Source organism: Bombina bombina, chromosome 9 (assembly GCF_027579735.1).
Source record: "Bombina bombina isolate aBomBom1 chromosome 9, aBomBom1.pri, whole genome shotgun sequence".
NCBI lineage: Eukaryota > Metazoa > Chordata > Amphibia > Anura > Bombinatoridae > Bombina > Bombina bombina.
Window position 1 is genome coordinate 62,878,356 of NC_069507.1, and position 27,440 is coordinate 62,905,795.

Sequence of the window (27,440 nt, forward strand, 5' to 3'; positions counted from 1 at the left end):
GGCCTAAAAAAAAAGCTTGTAATACTGGCGCAATGGAAGTCCCATTAAAAAAAGACTTTACGCAAATTGTGTAAGTTAATTTGCGGTACGGCCAAAAAAGTGTGCGGGACAGCAGTACCTACAAGACTCGTAATAGCAGCGGTAGTGAAAAAGCAGCGTTATGAGCCTTAACCCTGCTTTTTTACTCATAACGCAAAACTCGGAATCTAGCCGTAAGATTACTAAAAAATTAAAACTACAATTACAAAAAATAAAAAACACTAAAATTATAACAACAAAAAAACTACCATTACAAAAAATAACAAACAAAATTATCCAAAACAATAAAAATTATTCCTATTCTAACACCCCGTTTAAAAAGAAAAACAACCCAAAATAAAAAAAACCCTAATCTATAATAAACTACCAAGGGCTCTCAAAAGGGCCTTTTGTAGGGCATTGCCCTAAAGTTAAATGGACATTAAACCCACATTTTTTCCTTTCATGATTTAGAAAGAGAATGCAATTTTAAACATATTTCTAATTTACTTCTATTATCTAATTTGTTTTATTCTCTTGATATTCTTTGCTAAAAAGCATATCTAGATATGCTCAGTAGCTGCTGATTGGTTGCTGCACATAGAAGTCTTGTGTGATTGGCTGACCCATGTGCATTGCTTTTTCTTCAACTAAGGATATCTAAAAAATGAAGCAAAATAAATAATAGAAGTAAATTGTAATGTTGTTTAAATTTGTATGTTCTATCTGAATCATGAAAGAAAGATTTTGGGTTTAGTGGCCCTTTAACAGCTCTTTTGAAAAAAAAGCAAAACAAACACCCCCTGACATTACAAACCCCCACCCTCCAAACCCACAAAATAAAATAAACCTAATCTACCCATTGCCCCAAAAAGGTTCAGCTCTTTTTCGGCCTATTAAAAATAAAAAATGCCTAAAAAAAAAACACCCCAAAAATTAAAAAAAATCCCATTGCAAAAAAAATAAAAATCCCATAAAAATAATTCCATTATTCTGATTCAAATCAGCCAATAGGAATGAGAGTTGCTTAAATCCTATTGGCTGTTCAAGTCAGCCAATAGGATTTAAGCAGCTCTAATTCCTATTGGCTGATTTACATTTTTCAGCCAATAGGAATGCAACGGTACCCCCCAATACAATACCTTGCCTTGAATCCTCAGTGTGCGGCGAATGATCGCATGAAGAGGACCTCCACGTCGGACCGATGGACCTCGGCCTGTCTGGTCGGAGGCATTGTTCCCTAAGGGGTGCCGGGTGGGATAGAGTGTGTCATCTCTCTCAGGGTGTGGGAGAAAGACTCCCAATAGAACCGGACTTCATGAAAGAAGGCCAGATTGCCATTCTTGAAGAAGGAGTACTCTTCCCCCTCCAAGAGTTCCGAGATGTGGTGGAGCCAATCCTGGGTCGTGGGGACATTTGAGGATTTCCAATTCCGGGAGATGAGTGCTTTCGCACTATTAATGGTAATTTGTAGGAGTTTCCATCTGATCTTACAAATCTTTTCATATTTATGGTTCAGGAGGGCAGTGAGGGGTGTTAAGCTAAATGTTGGACCCATAAGCTCCTTAAGGAATCTCTCTACTCTCCTCCAGAAAGGGGAAATCACTGGACAGTACCACCATATATGGTCCATCGTTCCCACCGCCCCACACCCCCTCCAGCCAGTGGCGCCTGCTCTCGGGTAGATTTGTTTAATTCTTTCGGGTGTGAGGTACCAGCGGAATAGGATCTTATGATTCAATTCCAAGATTCTAGCTAGGGACGAGGACTTGGAAGTGCTATAGAGAATCGCCTGCCATTGCTCTTCAGATATTTCTCTCCCTAGTTCTGTTTGCCAGTGGAGCTTGTATGAGGGGGGCAGTGCCATAGGGGTGTTATCTAACATTTTCTTTGCTATAAAGAGGGGGCTACGGGGCGGGAGGCCCGACAGGCACAGCCTTTCAAATGGGGTCAGTTCTCTAGTTAGACTGTCCCTATGGGGTGAGATTTTCAGGAGGTGTGTCAGTTGGGCATATTTGAGCCAGGAGGAGAAACTCCCCCCAGCTATGTCTGTCATTTGTGAGCGTGTTTTTAGTGTGTGGTTAGAGACCAGGTTGGCAAATGGGGTTGTATTTGACATGCCGCCTGGGCAATGCCTCTCCGCCAATAGGCCTCCTAAGAACTCGGGGTTGTGTGATATTGGTGTCATCGGGGAGATAGGGGAAGAAATACCCTTGTCTTTGGCTCGGATTATGTCCCAGGTCTTGAAAAGGTGGGCATAGAGTTGGGATGTCTTTGCGAGGGGTGGTCGGGCTGAGGGGCTGATCCAGGTTAGGGGACCCAGGTTAGGTGAGGTTAAAAGGAAAGAGTCAATAGATGCCCATGCTTTGCTATTTGTGCTGTCATGCCATTCAAGAACTCTCTGCATCACTATTGCCTTATAATATTGCTGGATCGAGGGTACACCCAGTCCTCCCGCTCCTAGTGGGGACATAATGACTTTTTTGCTTATGCGTGGTTTAATACTTCCCCAGATGAATGAATTTAGCATTGACTGTATTTGGTGGAGGTATGTGTTTGGTAGGTGTATTGGCACCGCCTGCATTATGTAAAGCAGCCGCGGGAGGGCAGTCATCTTGACCGCCTGTATGCGGCCCCACCACGAAAGTGGTTTGTTTTGCCAGTTGTCTAGCTCTTTCTTGAGTCTATGCATAATAGGTATGTAGTTATGTTTAAACAGTTTGCCGCTATTCGGGGTAAGATAAACACCAAGGTATTTAATTTTGTCACAGTTTAGTTTGTAGGGGCAGCAGTTCGCCAAAGCTGCAAACTGCTGCTTTTCAATGTTTATATTTAAAATCTCAGATTTCCTAGCATTGATGAGGAAGTTGGAATGGGCACTAAATCTATCAAACTCTCCTAATAGGTGGGGTAGTGAGGCACTCGGGTGGGTGAGTAGAAGTAGGACATCGTCCGCGTAGAGTGTTACTTTATATGTATTAGGGCCTAGCTCAATTCCTGTAATGTTGGGGTTGTTTCTGATCTGAGAGGCCAGGACTTCCATTGAGATGGCGAAAAGGAGTGGAGACAAGGGGCATCCCTGCCTCATCCCGTTTCTTATCTCGAAGCTGTCGGAGAGAATACCATTAGCCTTAACCCGTGCTGAGGGTTGGGAGTATAAGCTGAGAATTCTTTGGATCATTACCCTTCCTATGCCAAAGGCGGACAGGCAAGAATGGAGGAACTCCCAGTCCAGCCGGTCAAAGGCTTTTTCAGCGACGGTTGATATTACAATTGACGGTGCGTTAGACCGGCTGGACTGTTCTATTAGGTGGAGTACACGGATGGTGTTGTCTCGTGCTTCCCTTCTGGGAATGAACCCTGTTTGGTCTACGTGGATAATTTGGGGAAGGATTGTGTTCAGTCGTGTTGCTAATATTTTTGCGTAAAGTTTAATATCAGAATTTAGTAGCGAAATAGGTCTATAATTTTCCACTTTTTGGGGGTCCCTATCCACCTTTGGCAAAACAATGATATGGGCTTCTAAGGTGTGTTTGGGCCATGGTACCTGCTTATCTATTGTTGCAAACATGGAGGTTAGGTGTGGAGCTAATAGCTGTCTAAACTGTTTATAGTAGATGTTGGTGAACCCGTCTGGCCCTGGGCTCTTACGTAGTGGAAGGGATTTTATTGCTAGGAGTACCTCCGAGGTAGTTATTGGGGCTTCCAGGGTTTCTGATAGCTCTGGAGGGAGTACCAGTAGGGCAGCTTCCTCAATGTACTGTTCCCGCGCCTGTGGGGTTGCCGCGAGTGGGGGGCTCGGTAGATTGTATAAGTTGTTATAGAAAGACCTGAATTGGTCAACGATTTGGTGGCTGCTAAGGGCTTGATGACCGGCAGAGTCAATTAGACTGTGTATGTAAGAGCTAAGTTTTTGTTCCTTGAGAGATTTAGCTAGGGAGGGGCCTATCTTATTGGAGGTAGCTAGATACATTTTCTTAAGGAAGAATGCCTTCGTTTGAGCCTCTTTATAAATTAGTCTATTTAAGTCATTCCTCGCCTGCTTCAATCTATCTGTTAGGTTCTTGTCCTGTGAGGACATTTTATGCTGTAGCTCTATGTCGCGAATGCTCTGTGTCGCGGACCTGTATGATTCTCGGTATTGTTTAGACAGCTGTGCTTTGTGTTTAATTATTTCGCCCCTGATTACACATTTGTGGGCCTCCCATAGGGTGTGCGGTGCTATACCTGGTATATTGTTTAGTTCAAAATATTCTTTTAGTTTTTCTGCCAGTCGTGTGGATAACTCTGGTTTTTTTAGCAGTGATTCATCGAGCCTCCACACGTAAGGGGAAAGGGGCCTATCTAACCAGTTTAATGTGGTTGTCACCATAGCGTGGTCTGTCCAACTAATAGGTTCTATGTCATCGTCCCTCACTAGGCTGTATGTAATTTGGTCTGTGAAAATGTAGTCTATACGCGAGTAGCACCTGTGCGGGTTAGAGAAAAACGCGTAGTCGCGCTGACCTGGATGTTTCGCCCGCCATGCGTCTATCAGGGTAAGTTTGTGGGTGGTCGTAGTTATGTCCTGAATGGTTTTAAGGGGTACGCTGCCTCGGCTTAGGGAGCAGTCGATACAAGGGTCAAGGGCTACGTTCAAATCCCCGGCCAGGACTAGAGAGCCCTTTTGGACCTGGAGTATCTTATTTGCGACTTTTCTAAAAAACTGTGCCTGTTTGGAATTCGGGGTGTAGATGTTGGCCAGGGTAATAGGTCGATTGTATAGGAGGCCAGTAAGGATTAGCCATCTGCCCCCTGGGTCTGCCTCTACTTGTGACAATTGAAACGGTAGTGATCTGTGGAACATAATCCCTACCCCCCCGCGCTTGCTGGCATGGGACGCAAAATATGCAGTGGGGAAGTCTCTATTTGAGAATTTAGGTGAGTTATCTTTCGGGAAGTGCGTCTCCTGTATGAAGACTACATCTGCCTTAGCGCTTTTAAAACAGGAGAGAGCGACCGACCTCTTTGTGGGTGAGTTCAGTCCCCTGGCATTAAGGGTTATTAGTTTGACGGTGTGTGTTCCAGTGGGGAGGGAGTACTGTGACACTGTGGGAGTCATTCTAAGCTATCAGTGGGGTGGGGGAGGTGGGAAGAGTGGGAGCCATACTGGCTCTGTGCTGTGTGCTCGCAAGGGGGGTACCTTATGTCGAATGGATCCAGATCCTGGGGCTGAGTTATAGGGTGAGTCGTGCGGGTCCGACCAGACCAGGGAGAAGGGGGAGGAAAGGTAGGTGGTGGTAGAGGCAGTTCAGAGAAGGCGTATCTGAAATGGTAAAAGGCAAACATAAACAAAAACATAACAACATATGTAAAACTTAATCTAAAAGCATAAACAAACCTCATGCTACGCTTTCAGGTGGATAAAAATGAAAAACAAAAAGGGGGGAGTAGGGGGGGGGGATAAGTAGCTGCTACGACTTGCGGTAGCAGGTCGGCCTCAGAATATGGGACTGGAATTATGAGGTATAGACACTGCTACAGGGAGAGAACTCTCTATGGGATGGTCAGCCTTTCGTCGTACTTATGGCGCATATGGCGCAATAATCACATGCTTGGTTTGTTGTATACATGGCGCATGCAGCATATTAAAACATATACACAATTAAATATTAGTACTGTGCAGTGCAGAGAAAAACTGTGGGGTAATTGTTAAACCCATTAAGGGGAGGAAGAGCATAAAAAAAACAATAACAAAGCAACAGATATGTGCCTAGGATGTGGCATAATGTCTATATGGACCACACCATGCTGTGGCAAGGTGTAACATGGCAATCAACAGATATAGGTTACTTAACACAAGGTAGTCCTTGCAGTCAGGTGACTGCTCCTTGATTCGGAGGTATTCCCTTGGAGGGCTTGGTCTTTTTCCCATGGTAGACAGGAGTCCATTCTTGCCTGTGTGGTCTTGGTGGTCGCTGATCTTTAGGGGCTTCCTGTAGCGATGGGAGGCTGGGTTGCGAGATCTTTAATGATGAGCAGAAGTCTTCCAGGTCCTCTGTTGATCTGTAAATTGCAGTTGTATTATCCTTGATCGCTTTGAGGCAAAATGGAAAGCCCCATCTGTAGGGGATTCCAAGGTTTCTGAGGTGTAAAGTGAGGTATCTGGTCTCCCGTCGCTTGGCTAGTGTGAGCTGACTTAAATCAGCAAAAAATTGAAGTGCACAGCCCTTGTGTGATATAGGTGATTTCTTCCTCGCCGCGGTGAGGATATCTTCTTTGTCTCTGAAACTTGTGAATTTTATAATTATGTCCCTTGGAGGGGCTGCGTCTTTGGGAGTTGGTCTCAAAGCTCTGTGGTACCGATCAAGCGGATACTCAATTTCTTCTTTGTTATCCATAAGTGTGTTAAATAAGGTCTGTAGATAGGGGAGGAGCTCTGGGGTTTTGATGTTCTCAGTGACACCCCGAATTCTAATGTTCTGGCGTCTCCCCCTATTATCCAAGTCCTCCACTTGGTTCTGTAGTTGTGTTATTAGAGTGGAATGGTGGTATGTCTGCTGTGACTGGACATCCAGCAGCCTATCTGTGTGTTCTAAGTCTTCTTCTAGTTGTGCTATTCTATTGCCAATTTCACTTATCTCTTTTCTGACTTCAGATAAGCTGGACTTTAACATGGAGCTGACTTAGGCAATAAAGTTGTTGAAATCCTCTTTGGAGGGCAGAGATTGCAGGTCCGCTTTAGTGAGCATTGTCTCTGTTGTGCCTGTATCTGATGAAGATGTTAAAGAAGGCAGTTTATCCGAGTGTTCAGTTGGGTCTGTAGCTGCCATTTCAACTACTTTGAAAAAATTGTGAACTGTGGGGGCTGCGCTGCTCTTACTGGGTTTTTCAGCTCTAGGTGCCCTCCTGGTTGACATAGTGGGAAGGGAGCCCTTCTGATGTGATACACTGGTTCAATTGCTGTGGTTAGGAGCAAATTTAATGAGAGGGTTAATGTCCATTGACAAAGCGCCTGTAAGTGTGCGTTATCTCCCCCTTCACTGAGTATAGTGAGGCTGTAATTCCTGTGCTGATGTGACTATCGGCGCCATCTTTGTGTCATGCAGCGCAGTGGGCCATATAGAATGCAGGGATATTTGGTGAGTGATGGAGGTTAGATAGGCTGTATAACGTGATTTGCCCGGTTGTGGGAGCAGTTACCCCTGTGTGGTTACAGTGATGAGGCCACAATGTGTGTGTTATACGGTAATGGAGACTAGCATGTCTGCATTACGTTCTCACCTCTCGCATGGTGTCCGCGTGGCCAGTCAGATAGAGAGCGCTGAACGTGCGGTGTAAAGTTGCTCCTCCGGTAAGCGGTGTGAAGGCTTCTGTGTGCGCCGCACCTCCGTAACGGGTGTTGTTAAGGCTCGGTGCTGGCCATGTGGGTAGTCATCAGAAGGCCGCGGGAGGCCGCGGTAGTGTGCGGTGCTAATTATAACACCAGGTCTTCTCCGCCTCACTTCATGTGATCCCTGGGCTATTAGGAGACAGGCGCACTTGTTATTAGCTTCCAGCTCGCAGGTTCTATGGTGTTAAGGCTGTTTTTGGGCCGACCCTACTTCAGAGCTCTACATGCTAGCGACCATCTTGGACGCTGGCTAGCTCCGCCCCCCTGTTGTAATTGTAGTTTTAATATTTTTTAGTAATCTTAGGTTTTATTAGTGTAAGCTTAGGTTTTATTTTTATATCACAGGTAAGTTTGTATTTATTTTAACTAGGTAGTTAGTAAATAGTTATATTGTAGCTAGCTTAAGTTTTATTTTTATTTCACAGGGAAGTTTGAATTTATTTTAACTAGGTAGTTAGTAAATAGTTATATTGTAGCTAGCTTAAATTTTATTTTTATTTCACAGGTAAGTTTGAATTTATTTTTAAATAGGTACTGTAGCTAGTTAATAATTGTAACTTTAATTTAGGTTTATTTTAATTATGTTAAAGTTAGGGGGTGTTAGGTTTTGAGGTTAATATAGTTAAATTAAGGTTGTTGCAATGTGGGGGTAGCGGTTTAGGGGTTAATAGGTTCAGTTAGTGTTGGCAATGTTTGGGAACTGCGGTTTAGGGGTTAAGAGGTTTAGTTAGTTTTAGCAACGTTTGGGAACTGCGGTTTAGGGGATAATAGCTTTAGTGATTTAGTTTGTGTCTGCGATGTCGGTGAACTGCGGTTTAGGGGTTAATAGGTTTAGTTCATGACGGCAATGTTTGGGAACAGCGGTTTAGGGGTTAATTGGTTTCGTTTGTGTTGACAATGTTTGGGAACGGCGGTTTAGGGGTTAATAGGTTTAGTTAGTGTCAGCGATGTCGGGGAACTGCGGTTTAGGGGTTTTATTAGCTTTATTTTGTGATTTACTTAGTGTCAGCGATGTCGGAGAACTGCGGTTTAGGTTAGAACCATGAAAAATTCAGAATATAAATAAAGAATGGATCCGAAAATTTGGAAACTGATTTATTTATTTTCGGAATGTTTCGGGGTTTTAGTTATGGTGCTGATTGGGAAATTCAGATGCGTTCGAATCTTTGAATCGGCCAAAATTTTGCCCAAACAAAACACACATGTCTAATAAATGGGTCACTAGAGAGTGCAGCCAATGGCTGTGTGTAATATAACAGTGTTATTTTAAGTTTCTGTTAGAAATGGAAGCACAGCTCACAATTTCAGAATGGAATTACAGGGAAAGCGGACAAAATAAATAATGAAAGTATATTGCAGAGTTTTTATATATAAATATATATATATATATATATATATATATAAACAAACAGATTTGAGCGATGCGCTCTGCCTTACCCACTTCCTGTATTCACGGCACTATGGAGCGTGGGATGACGTCACACGCCGAAGTATGGATACACCAGCCAGAACACAGCGCTCTCATCTCAAGCGCTTTAAGGGTACACAAAGTTCAAAAGAAAGATGTCCTGGATATAGTGTGTTCCATAAAACGCATCTTTATTAGGCAATCCACAATAAAAACATATAAATGCACAGTCAGTACATAAATAGCAGCCTCCACAGCAGACAGGCAAAGGAGACTGCTGGGTTAGACTGCAGCAGACATGTTTCGTGCCTTCCGGCACTTGTTCACTGCTCACAGGTAACCCAATCATCTCACCTTAAATAGGCATTTTAACTTAAAGGTATATACATACATTAATATAGTCTCCATTACAGCCTGTATTGTATGCTCTCTAACTAGTTGCTACCATCACTTAATTATTAATGTGCCATATATTAAACTTATTTCTATAAACTTTTTTAGTATTACAACACATCAATCTTTATATGTAGCACTATTATAAGTGAGGTTACAGTAATTATAGCCTTAACATAGTAGTAATTATAAACTTAGACACATAAATCAATGTCTCTCCTGAAATTTAGACCTTGGGGGATACTTGTGTTGAGGGTAAAGATCCAAAATATTTCCCTTGTATTTAATTTGGCCTCTCTATCCCCTCCCCTTTTCCACAAAGGTACGTGGTCTATGGCTTGTACAGTTAATAACTTGGGGTCAGCATTGTGAAATTCTCTGAAATGACGAGCAATGGGGGTGTCTGACTCTTCATCCTCAATTGATCTAATATGTGCCAAAAACCTGTCCTTTAGGGGTCTCTTTGTTCTCCCTACATACTGCTTAGAGCACCCCCTACAGGTCAATAAATATATTACATGAGTTGTGTTGCAGTTCATGTAAAAATTAATATTATACAGTAGATCTTATGTGTAAATGTGGACACATCTATCTCCCTCAGAAACATAGTTGTAAGTTTTGCATACTTTTTTTCTATTTATAGAAACCCTTTCTCTTTTTAAGCCAACAGCTATTGGGTTTAATTGAACAATCAGAGGGGGATATAAAATTACCAATTAATTTTCCTTTCCTTGATATGAACTCACAACCATTTTGTATAACCTGTTTAAGTCCAGGATCTGTATACAATATTGTTAGACTCTCTTTTATGATGTGACATATTTTGCCATACTCTAGGCTATATGTGGTTATGAACTTAGGTTTAGAATATTCTAATGTTGTTTCACTTTTACCCTTTTTGTCATGATATCTTAATAAATTCTCCCTAGGTAGACAATCTACCTCTTTTCGTGCCTTCTCTAATACTCTAAGATCGTACCCTCTTTCTTTAAGTCGGTCAGTCAGTCCTTCAGCCTGTAAGTTATAAGTCACTTGGCCCTTATAAATTGGCCTTTCGGTATTCCCTGTATAGTGTGTCTTGGGTGGCAGGATTTATATTCAAGTATGGTGTTCCCCGATGTGGGTTTCCTATATAAATCAGTTTCAATAATGCCATTGTTTTTACCAGTGATCACAATATCCAAAAAACAGATGGTATTTTGATTCTGTTCTCCTATTAGTTTAATCCCACTGCTATTGTTGTTGAGATAATCACAAAATGTATTAATTTTCTGTTCGTCACTGTCTATAATGAAAATTAGATTATATATATATATATATATATATATATATATATATATATATAATTTACTAGTCGATAAGCCTGCCCAGAGGGCAGTCTAATTATATTTTAAACTACAGATGTAGAAACAACCTATTTTATATAACTAAGTACCCTAACCTAACACCCCCTAACCTAAAAACCCCTTACCTAACACCCCCTAACCTAACAACCCCTAACCTAACACCCCATTAAATAAACCCAAATTACCTAAACTAATACATTCTAAAGTTACAAAAATTAAAAAAAAATAAGTTTACAAAAATTAAAAAAAGCTAACATTACAGAAAATAAAAAATCAAATTACCAAAAAAAAAAAAAAAAAAAGACCCCTCCAAAATAAAAACACCCCCTACTCTAATAATAAACTACCAGTAGCCCTTTAAGGGCATTTAGCTCTTTTTCTGCCCATCCCTAATCTAAATAAAACAAATCCCCCCAAAAAAACCTTAAAAAATCCTAAGTCTAACCCCCAGGTTGGTACTCACGGTTCCTGAAGTCCGGCAGAGAAGGTCCTATTCCAGGCGGTGAAGTCTTCTTCCAAGCGCAACCTCTTCTTCTTCCAGGAACATCCTGCACTGAGCGGAGCTGAAGACCGCGGAGCTGAAGACCGGCGACCCTGGAACTGAAGATCGGCGACCGCGGAGCCATGGAGCGTGGAGGATCCTCTTCGTACGATCTCCACCGTACACTGAATAGTGAATTCAAGGTACGCGATTAAAGATGGCGTCCCTTGAATTCCTATTAGCTGATTTAATTCTTCCAATTCAAATCAACCAACAGGATGAAAGCTTCTCAAATCATATTGGCTATTTAAATTAGCCAATAGGATGAGAGTAAGTGAAATTTAATTGGCTATTCAAATCAACCAACAGAATTTCACTTGCTCTCATGCTATTGGCTAATTTAAATAGCCAATAGGATTTGAGTAGCTTTCATCCTATTGGCTGATTTGAATTGGAAGAATCAAATCAGCCAATAGGAATTCAAAGGGCGCAATCTTTAATCGCGTACCTTGAATTCACTATTCAGTGTACGGTGGAGATCGTACAAAGATGATCCTCCACGCTCCATGGCTCCGAGGTCGCCGGTCTTCAGTTCCAGGGTCGCCGGTCTTTAGCTCCGCGGTCTTCAGTCTTCAGCACCGCTCTGCGCAGGATGTGCCTGGAAGAAGAAGAGGTTGCACTTGGAAGAAGACTTCACCGCCTGGAACAGGACCTTCTCCGCCAGACTTCAGGTACCGTAAATACCAACCTGGGGGTTAGACTTAGGATTTTTTAAAGGTTTTTTTGGGGGGATTTGTTTTATTTAGATTAGGGATGGGCAGAAAAAGAGCCAAATGCCCTTTTAAGGGCAATGCCCAAACAAATGCCCTTTTCAGGGCAATGGGTAGTTTAGGTTTTTTAGTGTTAGGTTCTTTTATTTTGGGGGGTGGGGGGTTTAATGTTAGGTGGGACTTTTTTTTGCATATTTATATATATTTATATATATTTATATTTTTTGCAAAAGAGCTAATTATCTTGGGGCAATGCCCTGCAAAAAGCCCTTTTAAGGGCTACTGGTAGTTTATTATTAGAGTAGGGGGTGTTTTTATTTTGGGGGGTCTTTTTTATTTTAATAGGGATTAGATTTAATTTTGTTAAATTTGGTAATTTGATTTTTTTATTTTCTGTAATGTTAGTTTTTTTTATTTTTTTTATTTTTAGAATGTATTAGTTTAGGTAATTTGGGTTTATTTAATGGGGTGTTAGGTTAGGGTTTTTGTGATGTAGGGGTTTTGCGGTTTAGGGGTTAATAGGGTAAATAGGTTTATTGCGATGTAGGAATTTTGCGGTTTAGGGGTTAATAAGTTAAATAGGTTTATTGCGATGTAGGGGTTTTGCGGTTTAGGGGTTAATAGGGAAAATAGGTTTAGTGCGATGTGGGGGTTTTGCAATTTAAGAGTTAATACTTTGTGTAGGTTTTTTTGTTATATTTCGTGCGGGCGGTGTGTTTTTTTTTTAATACTTTATGCGGGCGGTTAGTTTTTGTAAAAAAAATACTTTAATGTGGGCAATTAGGTGTTGCTTTTTTAATGCTCTGTTTGCCTTCGATGCATCTACCGGGATACAGCTTACGCTGCATCCCGCACCTTCTGTAGATTCTTTCACCACCCTGCCATTTTCAGAATTCACCTGGATGCAGCGAAGCTGCATCCAGGTGAATTCTTTTGTCCTTGCGCTGCCAACATTCCATTGAGGATGCATGCGCAACTGCCAACGGCGACAGACATTACAAACTCATATATAGTATATATATATATATATCTATATATATATATATAAAATCCCCTGTGGGCTCAGCACTCACTTTACACTGAACAGCATGCCCAGGGTGCATTCAAAAAAGGTAAACAAAACAGCATGAAAGAACGCACTCGCCGGGTCTTATGAAGCAAGTATAATTTAATACATAAAGAAATGTGAAGTTTCGGGGTCGTTAGCCCCGTCCTCAGGTCTGAATACGGGGGTTAACGACCCCGAAACGTCACATTTCTTTATGTATTAAATAATACTTGCTTCACAAGACCCGGCGAGTGCGTTCTTTCATGCTGTTTTATATATATATATATATATATATATATATATACCTGTATATGATTTATCATTTTATATTGCCATCTCAAAGTGTTTAATGTCCCTTTAAAGAGGTTATCAGGGGGAAGTCTATGGAAAGAGGGTTTGCTTTATCGAATATTGCATGTCCCTTTAAAGGGAAATGAAACCCAATTTTTATAATCACGATTTAGATAGAGAATACCATTTTAAACAACTTTCCAATTTACTTCTATTATCTATTTTGCTTCCTTCTTTTAGTATCTTTGGTTGAAGAAACAGCAGTGCACATGGATGAGCCAATAACATGAGGAATACATGTGAAACCACCAATCAGCAGCTCCTGAGCCTATTTAGATATGTTTTTCAACAAAGCATACCATGAGAACAAAGCAAATTAGATAATAGAAATAAATTGGAAAGTTGTTTAAAACTGCATGCTTTCTCTGAATCACAAAATAAAAATTTGGGTTTCATTTCCCTTTAATTTTGGTCCCCACATTTTGTTGTTATTTTAAGTATGTATAACTTCTAAATAAAGGTTTGGAGGATATATATACAGTGGGGCAAAAAAGTATTTAGTCAGCCACCAATTGTGCAAGTTCTCCCACTTAAGAAGATGAGAGAGGCCTGTAATTTTCATCATAGGTATACCTCAACTATGAGAGACAAAATGTGGAAACAAATCCAGACAATCACATTGTCTGATTTGGAAAGAATTTATTTGCAAATTATGGTGGAAAATAAGTATTTGGTCAATATCAAAAGTTCATCTCAATACTTTGTTATATATCCTTTGTTGGCAATGACAGAGGTCAAATGTTTTCTGTAAGTCTTCACAAGGTTGTCACACACTGTTGCTGGTATGTTGGCCCATTCCTGCATGCAGATCTCCTCTAGAGCAGTGATGTTTTGGGGCTGTTGCTGGGCAATACAGACTTTCAACTCCCTCCAAAGGTTTTCTATGGGGTTGAGATCTGGAGACTGGCTAGGCCACTCCAGGACCTTGAAATGCTTCTTACGAAGCCACTCCTTCGTTGCCCAGGTGGTGTTTGGGATCATTGTCATGCTGAAAGACCCAGCCATGTTTCATCTTCAATGCCCTTGCTGATGGAAGGAGGTTTGCACTCAAAATCTCACAATACATGGCCCCATTCATTCATGTACACGGATCAGTCGTCCTGTTCCCTTTGCAAAGAAACAGCCCGAAAGCATGATGTTGCCACCCCCATGCTTCACAGTAGGTATGGTGTTCTCTTTGGTTGCAACTCAGCATTCTCTCTCCTCCAAACACAACGAGTTGTGTTTCTACCAAACAGTTCTACTTTAGTTTCATCTGACCATATGACATTCTCCCAATCTGCTTCTGGATCATCCAAATGCTCTCTAGCATACTTCAGACGGGCCTGGACATGTACTGGCTTAAGCAGGGGGACACATCTGACACTGCAGGATCTGAGTCCCTGGTGGCGTAGTGTGAATTACTGATGGTAGCCTATGTTAGGTTGGTCCCAGCTCTCTGCAGGTCATTCACTAGGTGCCCCCGTGTGGTTCTGGGATGTTTGCTCACCGTGATTGGATCAGCCAATAGGATTGAAGCTCAATCCTATTGGCTGATTGCATAAGCCAATAGGATTTTTTCACCTTTAATTCCGATTGGCTGATAGAATTCTATCAGCCAATAGGAATTCAAGGGACGCCATCTTGGATGACGTCCCTTAAAGGAACCTTCATTCTTCGTTAGCCGTCGTCAGAAGAGGATACTCCGCGTCGGATGTCTTGAATATGGAGCCGCTCCACGCCGAATGGATGAAGATAGAAGATGCCTTCTGGATGAAGACTTCTGCCAGCTTGGATGAAGACTTCGGCCCACTTGGATGAAGTCTTTGGCCCGCTTGGACGAAGACTTCTGCCGCTTCATTGAGGATGGATGTCCGGTCTTCAAAAACTGTAAGTGGATCTTCGGGGGTTAGTGTTAGGTTTTTTTAAGGGTTTATTGGGTGGGCTTTATTTTTAGCTTAGGGTTTGGGCACCGAAAAAGAGCTAAATGCCCTTTTAAGGGTAATGCCCATCCACATGCCCTTTTCAGGGCAATGGGGAGCTTAGTTTTTTTAGATAGGATTTTATTTGGGGGGTTTGGTTGTGTGGATGGTGGGTTTTACTGTTGGGGGGTTGTTTGTATTTATTTTACAGGTAAAAGAGCTGATTTCTTTTGGGCAATGCCCCGCAAAAGGCCCTTTTAAGGACCATTGGTAGTTTATTGTAGGCTATGTTTTTTTTATTTTGGGGGGGGCTTCTTTATTTTGATAGGGCTATTAGATTAGGTGTATATAGTTTAAATATTTGATAATTTCTTTTTTATTGTGTGTAATTTAGTGTTTATTTTTTTTGTAATTTAGTTAATTGTATTTAATTCATGTAATTTATTTAATTGTAGTGTAAGGTTAGGTGTTAGTATAACTCAGGTTAGGTTTTATTTTACAGGTACATTTGTATTTATTTTAGCTAGGTAGTTAGTAAATACTTAATAACTAATAAATAAAAATAAAACCTAAGCTAGATACAATGTAACTATTAGTTATATTGTAGCTAGCTTAGGGTTTATTTTATAGTTAAGTATTTAGTTTTAAATAGGAATTATTTAGGTATTAATTGCAATTTTTATTTAGATTTATTTTAATCATATTAAAGTCAGTGGGTGTTAGGGTTAGACTTAGGGTTAGGTTTAGGGGTTTATATCTTTAGTATAGTGGCGGCGATTTTGAGGGCAGCAGATTAGGGGTTAATAATATTTAACTAGTGTTTGCGATGCGGGAGTATGGCGGAAAATAGGGGTTAATAATTTATTTTAGTGGCGGCGATGTCCGGAGCGGCAGATTAGGGGTTAATAATTGTATTTAAGTGTTTGCAATGCGGTAGGGCCTCGGTTTAGGGGTTTATAGGTAGTTTATGCGTGTTAGTGTACTTTTTAGCACTTTAGTTATGAGTTTTATGCTACAGCTTTGTAGCGTAAAACCCATAACTACTGACTTTCAGTTTACGGTATGGATCTTGTAGTTATAGGCTGTACCGCTCACTTTTTGGCCGGACAGGCAAACTCGTAATACCGGCGCTATGGAAGTCCCTTTGAAAAAGGACTTTTTGAAAGCTGCGGTAGTTACGTTGCGTTACGGCCAAAAAAGTGTGTGGTACAGCCTGCAAAACTCGTAATACCAGCGGTAGTGAAAAATAGCCATAACGCTGCTTTTTCACCCAAAACGCAAAACTCGTAATCTAGCCGATAGTTAGTAACTTTATTATTTTTTTATGTAGGTAATTTGGGTTAATTTAGGGGGTGTTAGGTTAGGGGATGTTAGGTTAGGAGGCTTAATAATTTAATTATTTATTTGCGTTGTGGGGGATGGCGGTTTAGGGGTTAATAGTTTGAATAGGTAGTTTGCGATGTGGGTTAACGGCGGTTTAAGGGTTAATAGTTTTAATAGGGACTTTGTGGGATAATGGGGGATTAGGGTTAATAATATAATACATTAGGTAGTTTGCGATGTTGGGGTTGGCGGAAATAGGGGTTAATAATGTAATTATTACTTGCGTTGTGGGTTTGATGGCGGATATAGGGGTTAATAATGTAATTATTACTTGCTGTGTGGGTTTGATGGCGGTTATAGGGGTTAATAATTTAATTATTACTTGCGGTGTGCGTTTGATGGCGGATATAGGGGTTAATAATGTAATTATTACTTGCGGTGTGGGTTTGATGGCAGATATAGGGTTTAATAGTTTAATTAGGCATATTGCGTTGTGGGGGGGTTGTCGGTTTCGGGTTAATACTTTTATTAGTTCTGATGTGGATTTGATGGGGGATAAAGGGGTTTTTACGTGTCAGGTTTATTTTTGGGAGGCCAGTTAGACGTTTACGGGAGATTTGATATTTTTTTTAATTTTTCTTAGGTGCCGGCAGTTTCTAAAGTGCCGTAAGCCACTAGCGGCTCCAGAAATTTGTATTTACGGTCATTTCTGGACATCGCTAGTTTATCCGACTTACGGCACTTTATGAACTACTGGCACGCTATATGTAATACCCCGATGTGCGTGGTGAAATTACGGATGGCGCGGGTTGCGGCACTTGAGCTGAAGCCTGCACCATATATGTAATCTCGCCTCTGAATCTTAATAGCTATAATTTTCACTGAGCTCTAGTGAAATTTGCCCAGTTAGAAGAAAAGCACTTTATAAAGAATAATTATAAAATGTAATGTTTACTTATAGTAAGAATTGTTATTAACTAGCAGTAGATGTTGAATATGAAATATTATGCACTGTCTTTCAAATATGTGTAGAAGCATTGTGCAGTATATTTGAATTTGCAAAAAATATATTTGTTTTAAAAGTTGTAACATATTTGTTAGTAAACCAAGAGTCCTGTATCCTGTGGGGCTACCAAACTGGTACCTCTGTCCTGTTATGTCTTCCTTCTTTAGATGGCTTTAAATTGAAATCCTGGAATAGCAATACCCATTGAAAGCTATCCCACTCTTCTGTGAGAACCCATCCAGAGTGCCTGCACAGATACAAACAAAAGACTAGCCTATACGGCCCAATCCACACCCACCAACCTAGCCCAGATAGCCCAACCCTGCCATGGTTGACCTAAGCTTAAATCCTCCTGCACTCTGAGCCAAGACATCCTTAGACCCCATTCTAATCTCCAGCATAGAATATTGGGAGTTATTGAATGATAGACAAAATAGGAAGTTCTGAATTTTTTGGACAAGCACATAAACAAATATTAGGATAAATGTGTGTAATTACCTTATCTTTTCAGTATTATAATGCCAGATTAGCATTGCCACCTTTTTTTGGGGGAAAAAATACCAGCCATGCTAATTATTAGACTTGTGCGCGGCGACAAAATTTGTTTCGTTTCGGATCAATTCGGATGTTTTCGAATGCATTTGTTTCGGATTCGTTCGGATTAATTCGGATTCTAATAAATTCGGATGTATTCGGATGTATTCGGTTTGGATTCGATTAGTAAATTTGGAAGTTCGTATGTGTTAGGTGGGATGTGCTGTGTATTAGACTAGTATTATGTACTGTAATATTAGGTGTAACCCATAGCAGAGTGATATAACCTAATATACAGTACAATACTAGTGTAATTGTGATTAGTCCATGGCCATCCGAATGTTAAGAATAAATCCGAACTAATTCGGATTTATTCATTAGATTCGGTGCTACGGTAATTCGGAAATTCGAATTGATCCGAATCTCCGAATTTGACAAATTTGTCCGAATTTAAATTTGGAACAAAACAAAATGCACATGTCTACTAATTATCATATATTAGCATAAATAATTATACAGCATAACTCAGATAATTAAATCTAATAGGACTTGTTTAAAATAATTTGTTTTAAATTTGATTTGACCATTAGTAGAAGTTTCACCAGGTTTTTTTTTATTTTTCATTATCTACATTGTCATGACCCTTAGAAATATCAACTATGCCAGGAGCATACAGTCTGCTAGATATGCTGATATAATAATACAATAGTTTGGTAAAAACATAATAATTATATTAATTTATATAGAGTAAGTGGTGCATATTGTTACATCCATCATCAAAGTAAGTTTAATGTATTTTTCTTTATATTTTAGTTTCATGTTCCATTAAAGGTCAGACTACGTATTCAAATGAACACTGAAGACACAACTTTGTGCTGTCTTTAAATTCAATATTTTGGAGGCTGTTAACATGAAAGCCATGGCAAACTCTCCAATCCCTCTGGAACCCCCAATCCCTGCTTTGTTGAAGGATGACAAGTACCATTTGTTTATTAGCTACAGCAGTGGAGATTCTATCTGGGTCTACGGTCTTATTCGTAAATTAGAAGATACCTTCCCTATCCTGAAGATCTGTTATCACGAAAGGGACTTTCTCCCAGGGAAGACCATCATAGACAATATGGTTGAGAGCATACAAAGCAGCCAAAAAATCCTGATGGTTTTGAGTCCAGATTTTGTACGCAGTCGCTGGTGCCTCTTTGAAGCTAATCTCTCCTTCTTCCGAGATTGTATGGGACACAAAGCCATCATTCCCATCATGCTCAGGCCATGCCCAATGCCCCTTCATCTCAGTCACTTGACTTACCTGGAGGCAGAAGATGAACAGTTCTTTGACAAACTGTGCCAGGTCGCTTTGACTGCTAATGATCAAATGATTCATTGTAGCTTGGTTCATTATCAGTCGCCTTTGTTGTACAGTGGAAAGGCAATTCTCACTCTCAATCTTGTCAATGAAGACAGAGAACCTTGGCAGCTTGCAGTTTTCTCCAATTCTGTCCCTGACTCACTGAGAGCATTTGTGGATGACGATGACCTCTATAAGGAAGCTGTTGATATAGTTAACAGTGCAACAATTTCCTTTTCTTGCCTACGATTTATGGCCTGTAAAGTGTTTCTTTGTATTATCTTAATTTTAATAACATGTTTTTGTATCCTTTTTTTTCTTTCAGGTATTATGGATAGTCCATTATTAACAGGAGAAGCAATGGTATTCTTACTTTCACCAGTTGCTCTGACTGTAGTGATCTTAATGCCAATTTTATTCATTAAAGTTGTATGCTGGAATAAAGTTAATGTTAGGAAAATTACAAAGCAGATGGTCCTGAAGACAGGAGAGGCAAACCTCATCTTGATGAAGACCTCTCTCTTGGCTGGGTACTCTGTCACAGCTCAGTTGTTCTTTGTCTATGTCTCCTTACAGAAATGCAGAGAGACATTTGAGATCACCTTTGGCAGTGACAGTGTCTTGGCTACAAAGATGTGGAGAAAAGCCATTGTTAATTACTCTTCTGATTACACCTGTTGTTTGGCCAAGAAACATTTTCCTTTAAATTGTGTTGACTCCCCTGGACACCAGGAAGGGTGTGTATGCTTCTGTCAGTATTTTTGAGCAAAAAGAGGCTGCTTCTTGGGTGGTAACTAGCCATAGAGCAAGCTATTATGCTATTGTTCGTTCCCAGGTTGAGCGCTTCTCTCTTTTTATTTATGCAAATTATGACATTTTGGGAAGTCTCCCTAAGTGTGATGCGGGAATCCAGACGTGGACCCGTTGCTCAGTGTGCCTAGAGGGATATGGCTGCACCTCACTGACGAGGCCCACAATAGGCCGAAACGTACGTCTGGGGTTTTGCTGTTTCTCTCGTTCAGAGAGGGATTGCCTGGTATTTCGGGGCTGGACTGTACTGTGAAGTCAGGATCAGACTGATATGCTTCAGGAAAGTTCTTCTCTGTGAAAGGCACATTTTGAGCAAAAAGAGGCTGCTTCTTGGGTGGTAACTAGCCATAGAGCAAGCTATTATGCTATTGTTCGTTCCCAGGTTGAGCGCTTCTCTCTTTTTATTTATGCTTCTGTCAGTATGTAGCCACACAGTTAAAATCAGGGTATTGACCCATAGTAAATGTATATATGAGATATGAGCAAATTAAGTGTTATAATTGGTATGGATGCATTATATTTACTGTTTAATTTAAGAAAAACAATTCATTGGAAAGTAAAAACAATTATCTATTGTTTAAATAGAAGTACTTATTTTAATATAAAAAAGACAAAAGGGACACACTCTTTTAGAATAATGTACTGTGAGCTTATTAAACGTGACAAACTAGCCTTAATAGGTCAGTATTTCTAGTCTAATCATCAGACCCTGCAGGAGTGTTACAGGTTGGGACGGCAGACCAAAGTCCTACCTGCAGTTTCTAAGGGCAAATATTTTTAGGAACTAACCCAGCTCCTCCCAGGACACACCCCAACTCTCACCAGCCCCACCCATAAAAAACAACTGGGCCACCCCCACAAGTCCCCTGACCTTTCTATTCCAGAAGGCTTCCAAGAAATGTTGGGAGGCATCTATATGAATTTATTATGGCCTATTGGAGCTTTATCTGTGATTTGCAGCTGATGTCCTTAAACATTTGTTTGCCACAAAAAACACCATCCACACAATCCCTTTAAAATTTTACATGTAATGTTAGGATTTAAAAATGTCTCCTTCACAAAAAAAAATGCACAACGCCAATCTAAAAGAATACAATCCAATTCTTACCCTATATCCTACAACTGATTCACAAGACTGTATAACATATCTTGTATCAATAAAAGAAAAAGAAAAAAATATTTTAAGACCATTTTTTCTATATTCCCTAATCATTCTAAAAGAAGCACAAGGATTTAATGGAACACATTCTGGCACATACAAAGCTCATAGTTTCCACATCAGGATCACCACAGAACTCTTAAACAACCAAATTCTAAGGGATCTTTTGAGAATTTCCCTCTACTTAGTTCTAATGTTTATATCTGCAATAGTCAAAGGTAATACCTCAGACAATTTAGGCAGCTTTAATTGAAATTTAGCGCTATTTAAATGATATGTGACAGTGACATACCAGCTTTGCATGGGGGTCCAGTGAGGGGGATTTTGCTCTTATAGCTAAGAATAAGCACCTTTTTATGTAAATAAGCCACCATTTTTAAAATTGTGTATATCCCACATGCACAACAAACAACAATTTGATGCAGTACATTATGATTATTACTATGTTGTTCAAGGCATTTCATTCCACCCCCTAAAACAGTTCTGCATATATATTTTCTCTATTATCTACATTAACTTAGTATACACGTACTTACAATTATAGAATTGTTATTGAACTTTTCCCTAAAATGTAATACATATATTAAAAAATTAAACTAGAGAGAGAGAAAGTCATCTTTTGAAAAAGCTAAAAAAAACATTTACTCTTGGGGGTTGATTTAACAAGGGCCGAATGACCCTTGTTCCCTTTGTTTCCGCGCAAGCCTTCATGCTCGCCGGAAACAGCAGTTTAGAAGCAGCAGTCTTAAGACCGCTGCTCCTTAACTGGATCCTCCGCCTCTTAACCGTGTTCAGCAATCAACCTGATCGAATACGATCGGGTTGATTGACACCCACTGTGCAATGCTGAATGTCGAGAGTGTATGCTGTACACATTCAGCGTTGTCTGGCGGACATGATACGCTACTGCGTATCATGTCCGCCAGACATTAATAAATTGGCCTCTTGCTTTATTTTATTTTGGCATTGTCACTGTCTCTTGTCTGTAATGTACCCCTTTATTGTGATGTGTATTTTGCTGTTGCTTAATAAATAACAGATAATAATAAAACTAATCTCTAACTCACTGTTGTGGTGGAGCCCCTTGTATTGGATCTGCTAGATGATATGCTGTAAACTGAAAGATTTTGATCTAGATTACAAGTGTCACACTATCGTTATTACTAGTCGTGATAACAATATCGTGACCTCGATAACTTTAACGCAGTATTACAAGTTGAAAATAAATGCGACCATTCTAGAGTAAATTAAATTTGCGCTCATTGGGTTACCGCCAGTGAAGACTTTGCATAAAGGAAAAGGGGTTAAAAAAGATGTGCACAAACACAACATTAATACATAAAAAAAAACATATACTGTATACATATTACAAAAATACCATCAGACATATGTAGCAATATTTATTTATGAATAAATAGAACATATTCTGCTATGTGCAGAACATTGGAATGTGAAATATTCATATTTTGATGTCGGGTTAGCGCATATGAGATTATGCGATTGGGTTTTTGCGAGAGTGGGGTTGTTATTTTTGTTTTACACTTTTTTAATCCGTTAATTTCTACGGGGGAGTAGGTGAACACACACACAATATTCTAATTTATGCTTTTTGCACTCATCGGATTAGCGAAAACACTTTACTTTCAACTCATAATACGAGAGAAAAAAGCTTACTTCTAGCGTAATTAACACTCTAGTTGGAGCGTTAAATAGTACTCCACTTGTAATCTAAATCCACTTGTTTAATGTCCCTTTAAGAAGTGATCAGAGCTGGCTCAAGACATTTCTGTCCACTACAATCAAAATCCAGCTGTAGCACAGAAGTACATCAAAATGAAGGTAATATGGAAAAATATAAAAACCAGAGTATGTTTGATGACACCGAGACCTTTAACCACTGACACCAAAACATACATAGAGATATGCTTAAGGAAGACAGTGAGCTGGCACATTCAGAGATTACTGTAAAATGCTATTGAGACTGCACACTGTAGCTGGTACACTCAGAGATTACTGTAAAATGCTATTGAGACTACACACTGTAGCTGGCACACTCAGGGATTACTGTAAAATGCTATTGAGACTGCACACTGTAGCTGGCACATTCAGGGATTACTGTAAAATGCTACTGAGACTGCACACTGTATCTGGCACACTCAGGGATTACTGTAAAATGCTATTGAGACTGCATACTGTAGCTGTCACACTCAGGGATTACTGTAAAATGCTTTTGAGACTGCATACTGTAGCTGTCACACTCATGGAATACTGTAAAATGCTATTGAGACAGCACAATATAGCTGGCACACTCATGGATTAATGTAAAATGCTTTTGAGACTGCACACTGTAGCTGTCACACTCATGGAATACTGTAAAATGCTATTGAGACTTCACACTGTAGCTGGCACACTCATGGATTACTGTAAAATGCTTTTGAGACTGCACACTGTAGCTGTCACACTCATGGATTACTGTAAAATGCTATTGAGACTTCACACTGTAGCTGTCACACTCATGGAATACTGTAAAATGCTTTTGAGACTGCACACTGTAGCTGGCACACTCATGGATTACTGTAAAATGCTTTTGAGACTGCACACTATAGCTGGCACACTCATGGATTACTGTAAAATGCTTTTGAGACTGCACACTGTAGCTGGCACACTCATGGATTACTGTAAAATGCTTTTGAGACTGCACACTGTAGCTAGTACACTCAGGGATTACTGTAAAATGCTATTGAGAATGCACACTGTAGCTGGCACACTCAGGGATTAATGTAAAATGAAATTAAGACTTCACACTGTAGATGGCACACTCATGGATTACTGTAAAATGCTATTGAGACTGCACACTGTATCTGGCACACTCAGGGATTACTGTAAAATGCTATTGAGTCTGCATACTGTAGCTGGCACACTCATGGATTACTGTAAAATGCAATTAAGACTTCACACTGTAGCTGGCACACTCATGGATTACTGTAAAATGCTATTGAGACTGCACACTGTATCTGACACACTCAGGGATTACTGTAAAATGCTATAAAGTCTGCACATTGTAGCTGCATACTCAGGGATTACTGTAAAATGCTATTGAGACTGCACAATGTAGCTGGTACATTCAGGTATTACTGTAAAATGCTATTGAGACTGCACACTGTATCTGGCACACTCAGGGATGACTGTAACATGCTTTTGAGACTGCATACTGTAGCTGGCACACTCATGGATTACTGTAAAATGCAATTGAGACTTCACACTGTAGCTGGCACACTCATGGATTACTGTAAAATGCTATTGAGACTGCACACTGTAGCTGGCACACTCAGGGATTACTGTAAAATGCTATTGAGACTGCACACTGTAGCTAGCACATTGAGTGATTACTGTAAATTGCTCTTGAGACTGCATACTGTAGCTGGCACACTTATGGATTACTGTAAATGCAATTAAGACTTCACACTGTAGCTGGCACACTCATGGATTACTGTAAAAGGCTATTGAGTCTGCACACTGTAGCTGGCACACTCAGAGATTACTGTAAAATGCTATTGAGACTGCACAATGCTATAAAAACTACACACTGTAGCTGGCACACTCAGAGATTACTGTAAAATTGTATTGAGACTGCACATTGTAGCTGGCACAGTCAGGGATTACTGTAAAATGCTATTGAGACTGCACACTGTAGCTGGCACACTCGTGGGTTACTGTAAAATGCTATTGAGACTGCACACTGTAGCTGGCACATTTAGGGATTACTGTAAAATACTATTGAGACTGCACACTGTAGCTGGCACACTCAGGGATTACTGTAAAATGCTATTGAGACTGCACACTGTAGCTGGCACACTCAGGGATTACTGTAAATTGCTATTGAGACTGCACACTGTAGCTGCAACTCAGGGATTACTGTAAAATGCTTTTGAGACTGCACACTGTAGCTGGCACTCTCAGGGATTACTGTAACATGCCATTGAGACTGCACGCTGTAGCTGGTACATTCAAGGATTACTGTAAAATGCTATTGAGACTCCACACAGTAGCTGCCACACTCACGGAATATTGTAACATGCTATTGAGACTGCACAATGCTATTGAGACTACATACTGTAGCTGGCACATTTAGGGATTAATGTAAAATGCTATTGACACTGCACATTGTAGCTGGTACTCTCAGGGATTACTGTAAAATGCTATTGAGACTGCACACTGTAGCTGGCACATTCAGGGATTACTGTAAAATGCTATTGAGACTGCACACTGTAGCTGGTACATTAAGGGATTACAGTAAAATTCTATTGAGACTGCACACTGTAGCTGCACACTCATGGATTACTGTAAAATGCTATTGAGACTGCACACTGTAGCTAGCACATTGAGTGATTACTGTAAATTGCTCTTGAGACTGCATACTGTAGCTGGCACACTTATGGATTACTGTAAAATGCAATTAAGACTTCACACTGTAGCTGGCACACTCATGGATTACTGTAAAAGGCTATTGAGTCTGCACACTGTAGCTGGCACACTCAGGGATTACTGTAAAATGCTATTGAGACTGCACACTGTATCTGGCACACTCAGGGATTACTGTAAAATGCTATTGAGTCTGCATACTGTAGCTGGCACACTCATGGATTACTGTAAAATGCAATTAAGACTTCACACTGTAGCTGGCACACTCATGGATTACTGTAAAATGCTATTGAGACTGCACACTGTATCTGACACACTCAGGGATTACTGTAAAATGCTATAAAGTCTGCACATTGTAGCTGCATACTCAGGGATTACTGTAAAATGCTATTGAGACTGCACAATGTAGCTGGTACATTCAGGTATTACTGTAAAATGCTATTGAGACTGCACACTGTATCTGGCACACTCAGGGATGACTGTAACATGCTTTTGAGACTGCATACTGTAGCTGGCACACTCATGGATTACTGTAAAATGCAATTGAGACTTCACACTGTAGCTGGCACACTCATGGATTACTGTAAAATGCTATTGAGACTGCACACTGTAGCTGGCACACTCAGGGATTACTGTAAAATGCTATTGAGACTGCACACTGTAGCTAGCACATTGAGTGATTACTGTAAATTGCTCTTGAGACTGCATACTGTAGCTGGCACACTTATGGATTACTGTAAATGCAATTAAGACTTCACACTGTAGCTGGCACACTCATGGATTACTGTAAAAGGCTATTGAGTCTGCACACTGTAGCTGGCACACTCAGAGATTACTGTAAAATGCTATTGAGACTGCACAATGCTATAAAAACTACACACTGTAGCTGGCACACTCAGAGATTACTGTAAAATTGTATTGAGACTGCACATTGTAGCTGGCACAGTCAGGGATTACTGTAAAATGCTATTGAGACTGCACACTGTAGCTGGCACACTCGTGGGTTACTGTAAAATGCTATTGAGACTGCACACTGTAGCTGGCACATTTAGGGATTACTGTAAAATACTATTGAGACTGCACACTGTAGCTGGCACACTCAGGGATTACTGTAAAATGCTATTGAGACTGCACACTGTAGCTGGCACACTCAGGGATTACTGTAAATTGCTATTGAGACTGCACACTGTAGCTGCAACTCAGGGATTACTGTAAAATGCTTTTGAGACTGCACACTGTAGCTGGCACTCTCAGGGATTACTGTAACATGCCATTGAGACTGCACGCTGTAGCTGGTACATTCAAGGATTACTGTAAAATGCTATTGAGACTCCACACAGTAGCTGCCACACTCACGGAATATTGTAACATGCTATTGAGACTGCACAATGCTATTGAGACTACATACTGTAGCTGGCACATTTAGGGATTAATGTAAAATGCTATTGACACTGCACATTGTAGCTGGTACTCTCAGGGATTACTGTAAAATGCTATTGAGACTGCACACTGTAGCTGGCACATTCAGGGATTACTGTAAAATGCTATTGAGACTGCACACTGTAGCTGGTACATTAAGGGATTACAGTAAAATTCTATTGAGACTGCACACTGTAGCTGCACACTCATGGATTACTGTAAAATGCTATTGAGACTGCACACTGTAGCTAGCACATTGAGTGATTACTGTAAATTGCTCTTGAGACTGCATACTGTAGCTGGCACACTTATGGATTACTGTAAAATGCAATTA

At 40.3% G+C, this 27,440-nt stretch overlaps 1 protein-coding gene across 2 annotated transcripts in view; it reads left to right on the plus strand.

Moving 5' to 3' along the window:
• LOC128639905 (toll-like receptor 2) overlaps positions 1-27,440 on the plus strand; it is a 75,725-nt gene that overhangs the window by 8,939 nt on the left and 39,346 nt on the right. Inside the window, exon 2 of one of the 2 annotated variants that reach the window (XM_053692161.1) lies at positions 18,765-19,555. In XM_053692161.1, coding sequence (XP_053548136.1) covers positions 18,862-19,555 — 694 coding nt within the window. In that variant the 5' untranslated portion in view covers positions 18,765-18,861. Of the gene's footprint in view, positions 1-18,764; positions 22,333-27,440 lie in introns of those variants that run through there. The other variant, XM_053692160.1, reaches the window with a different exon arrangement.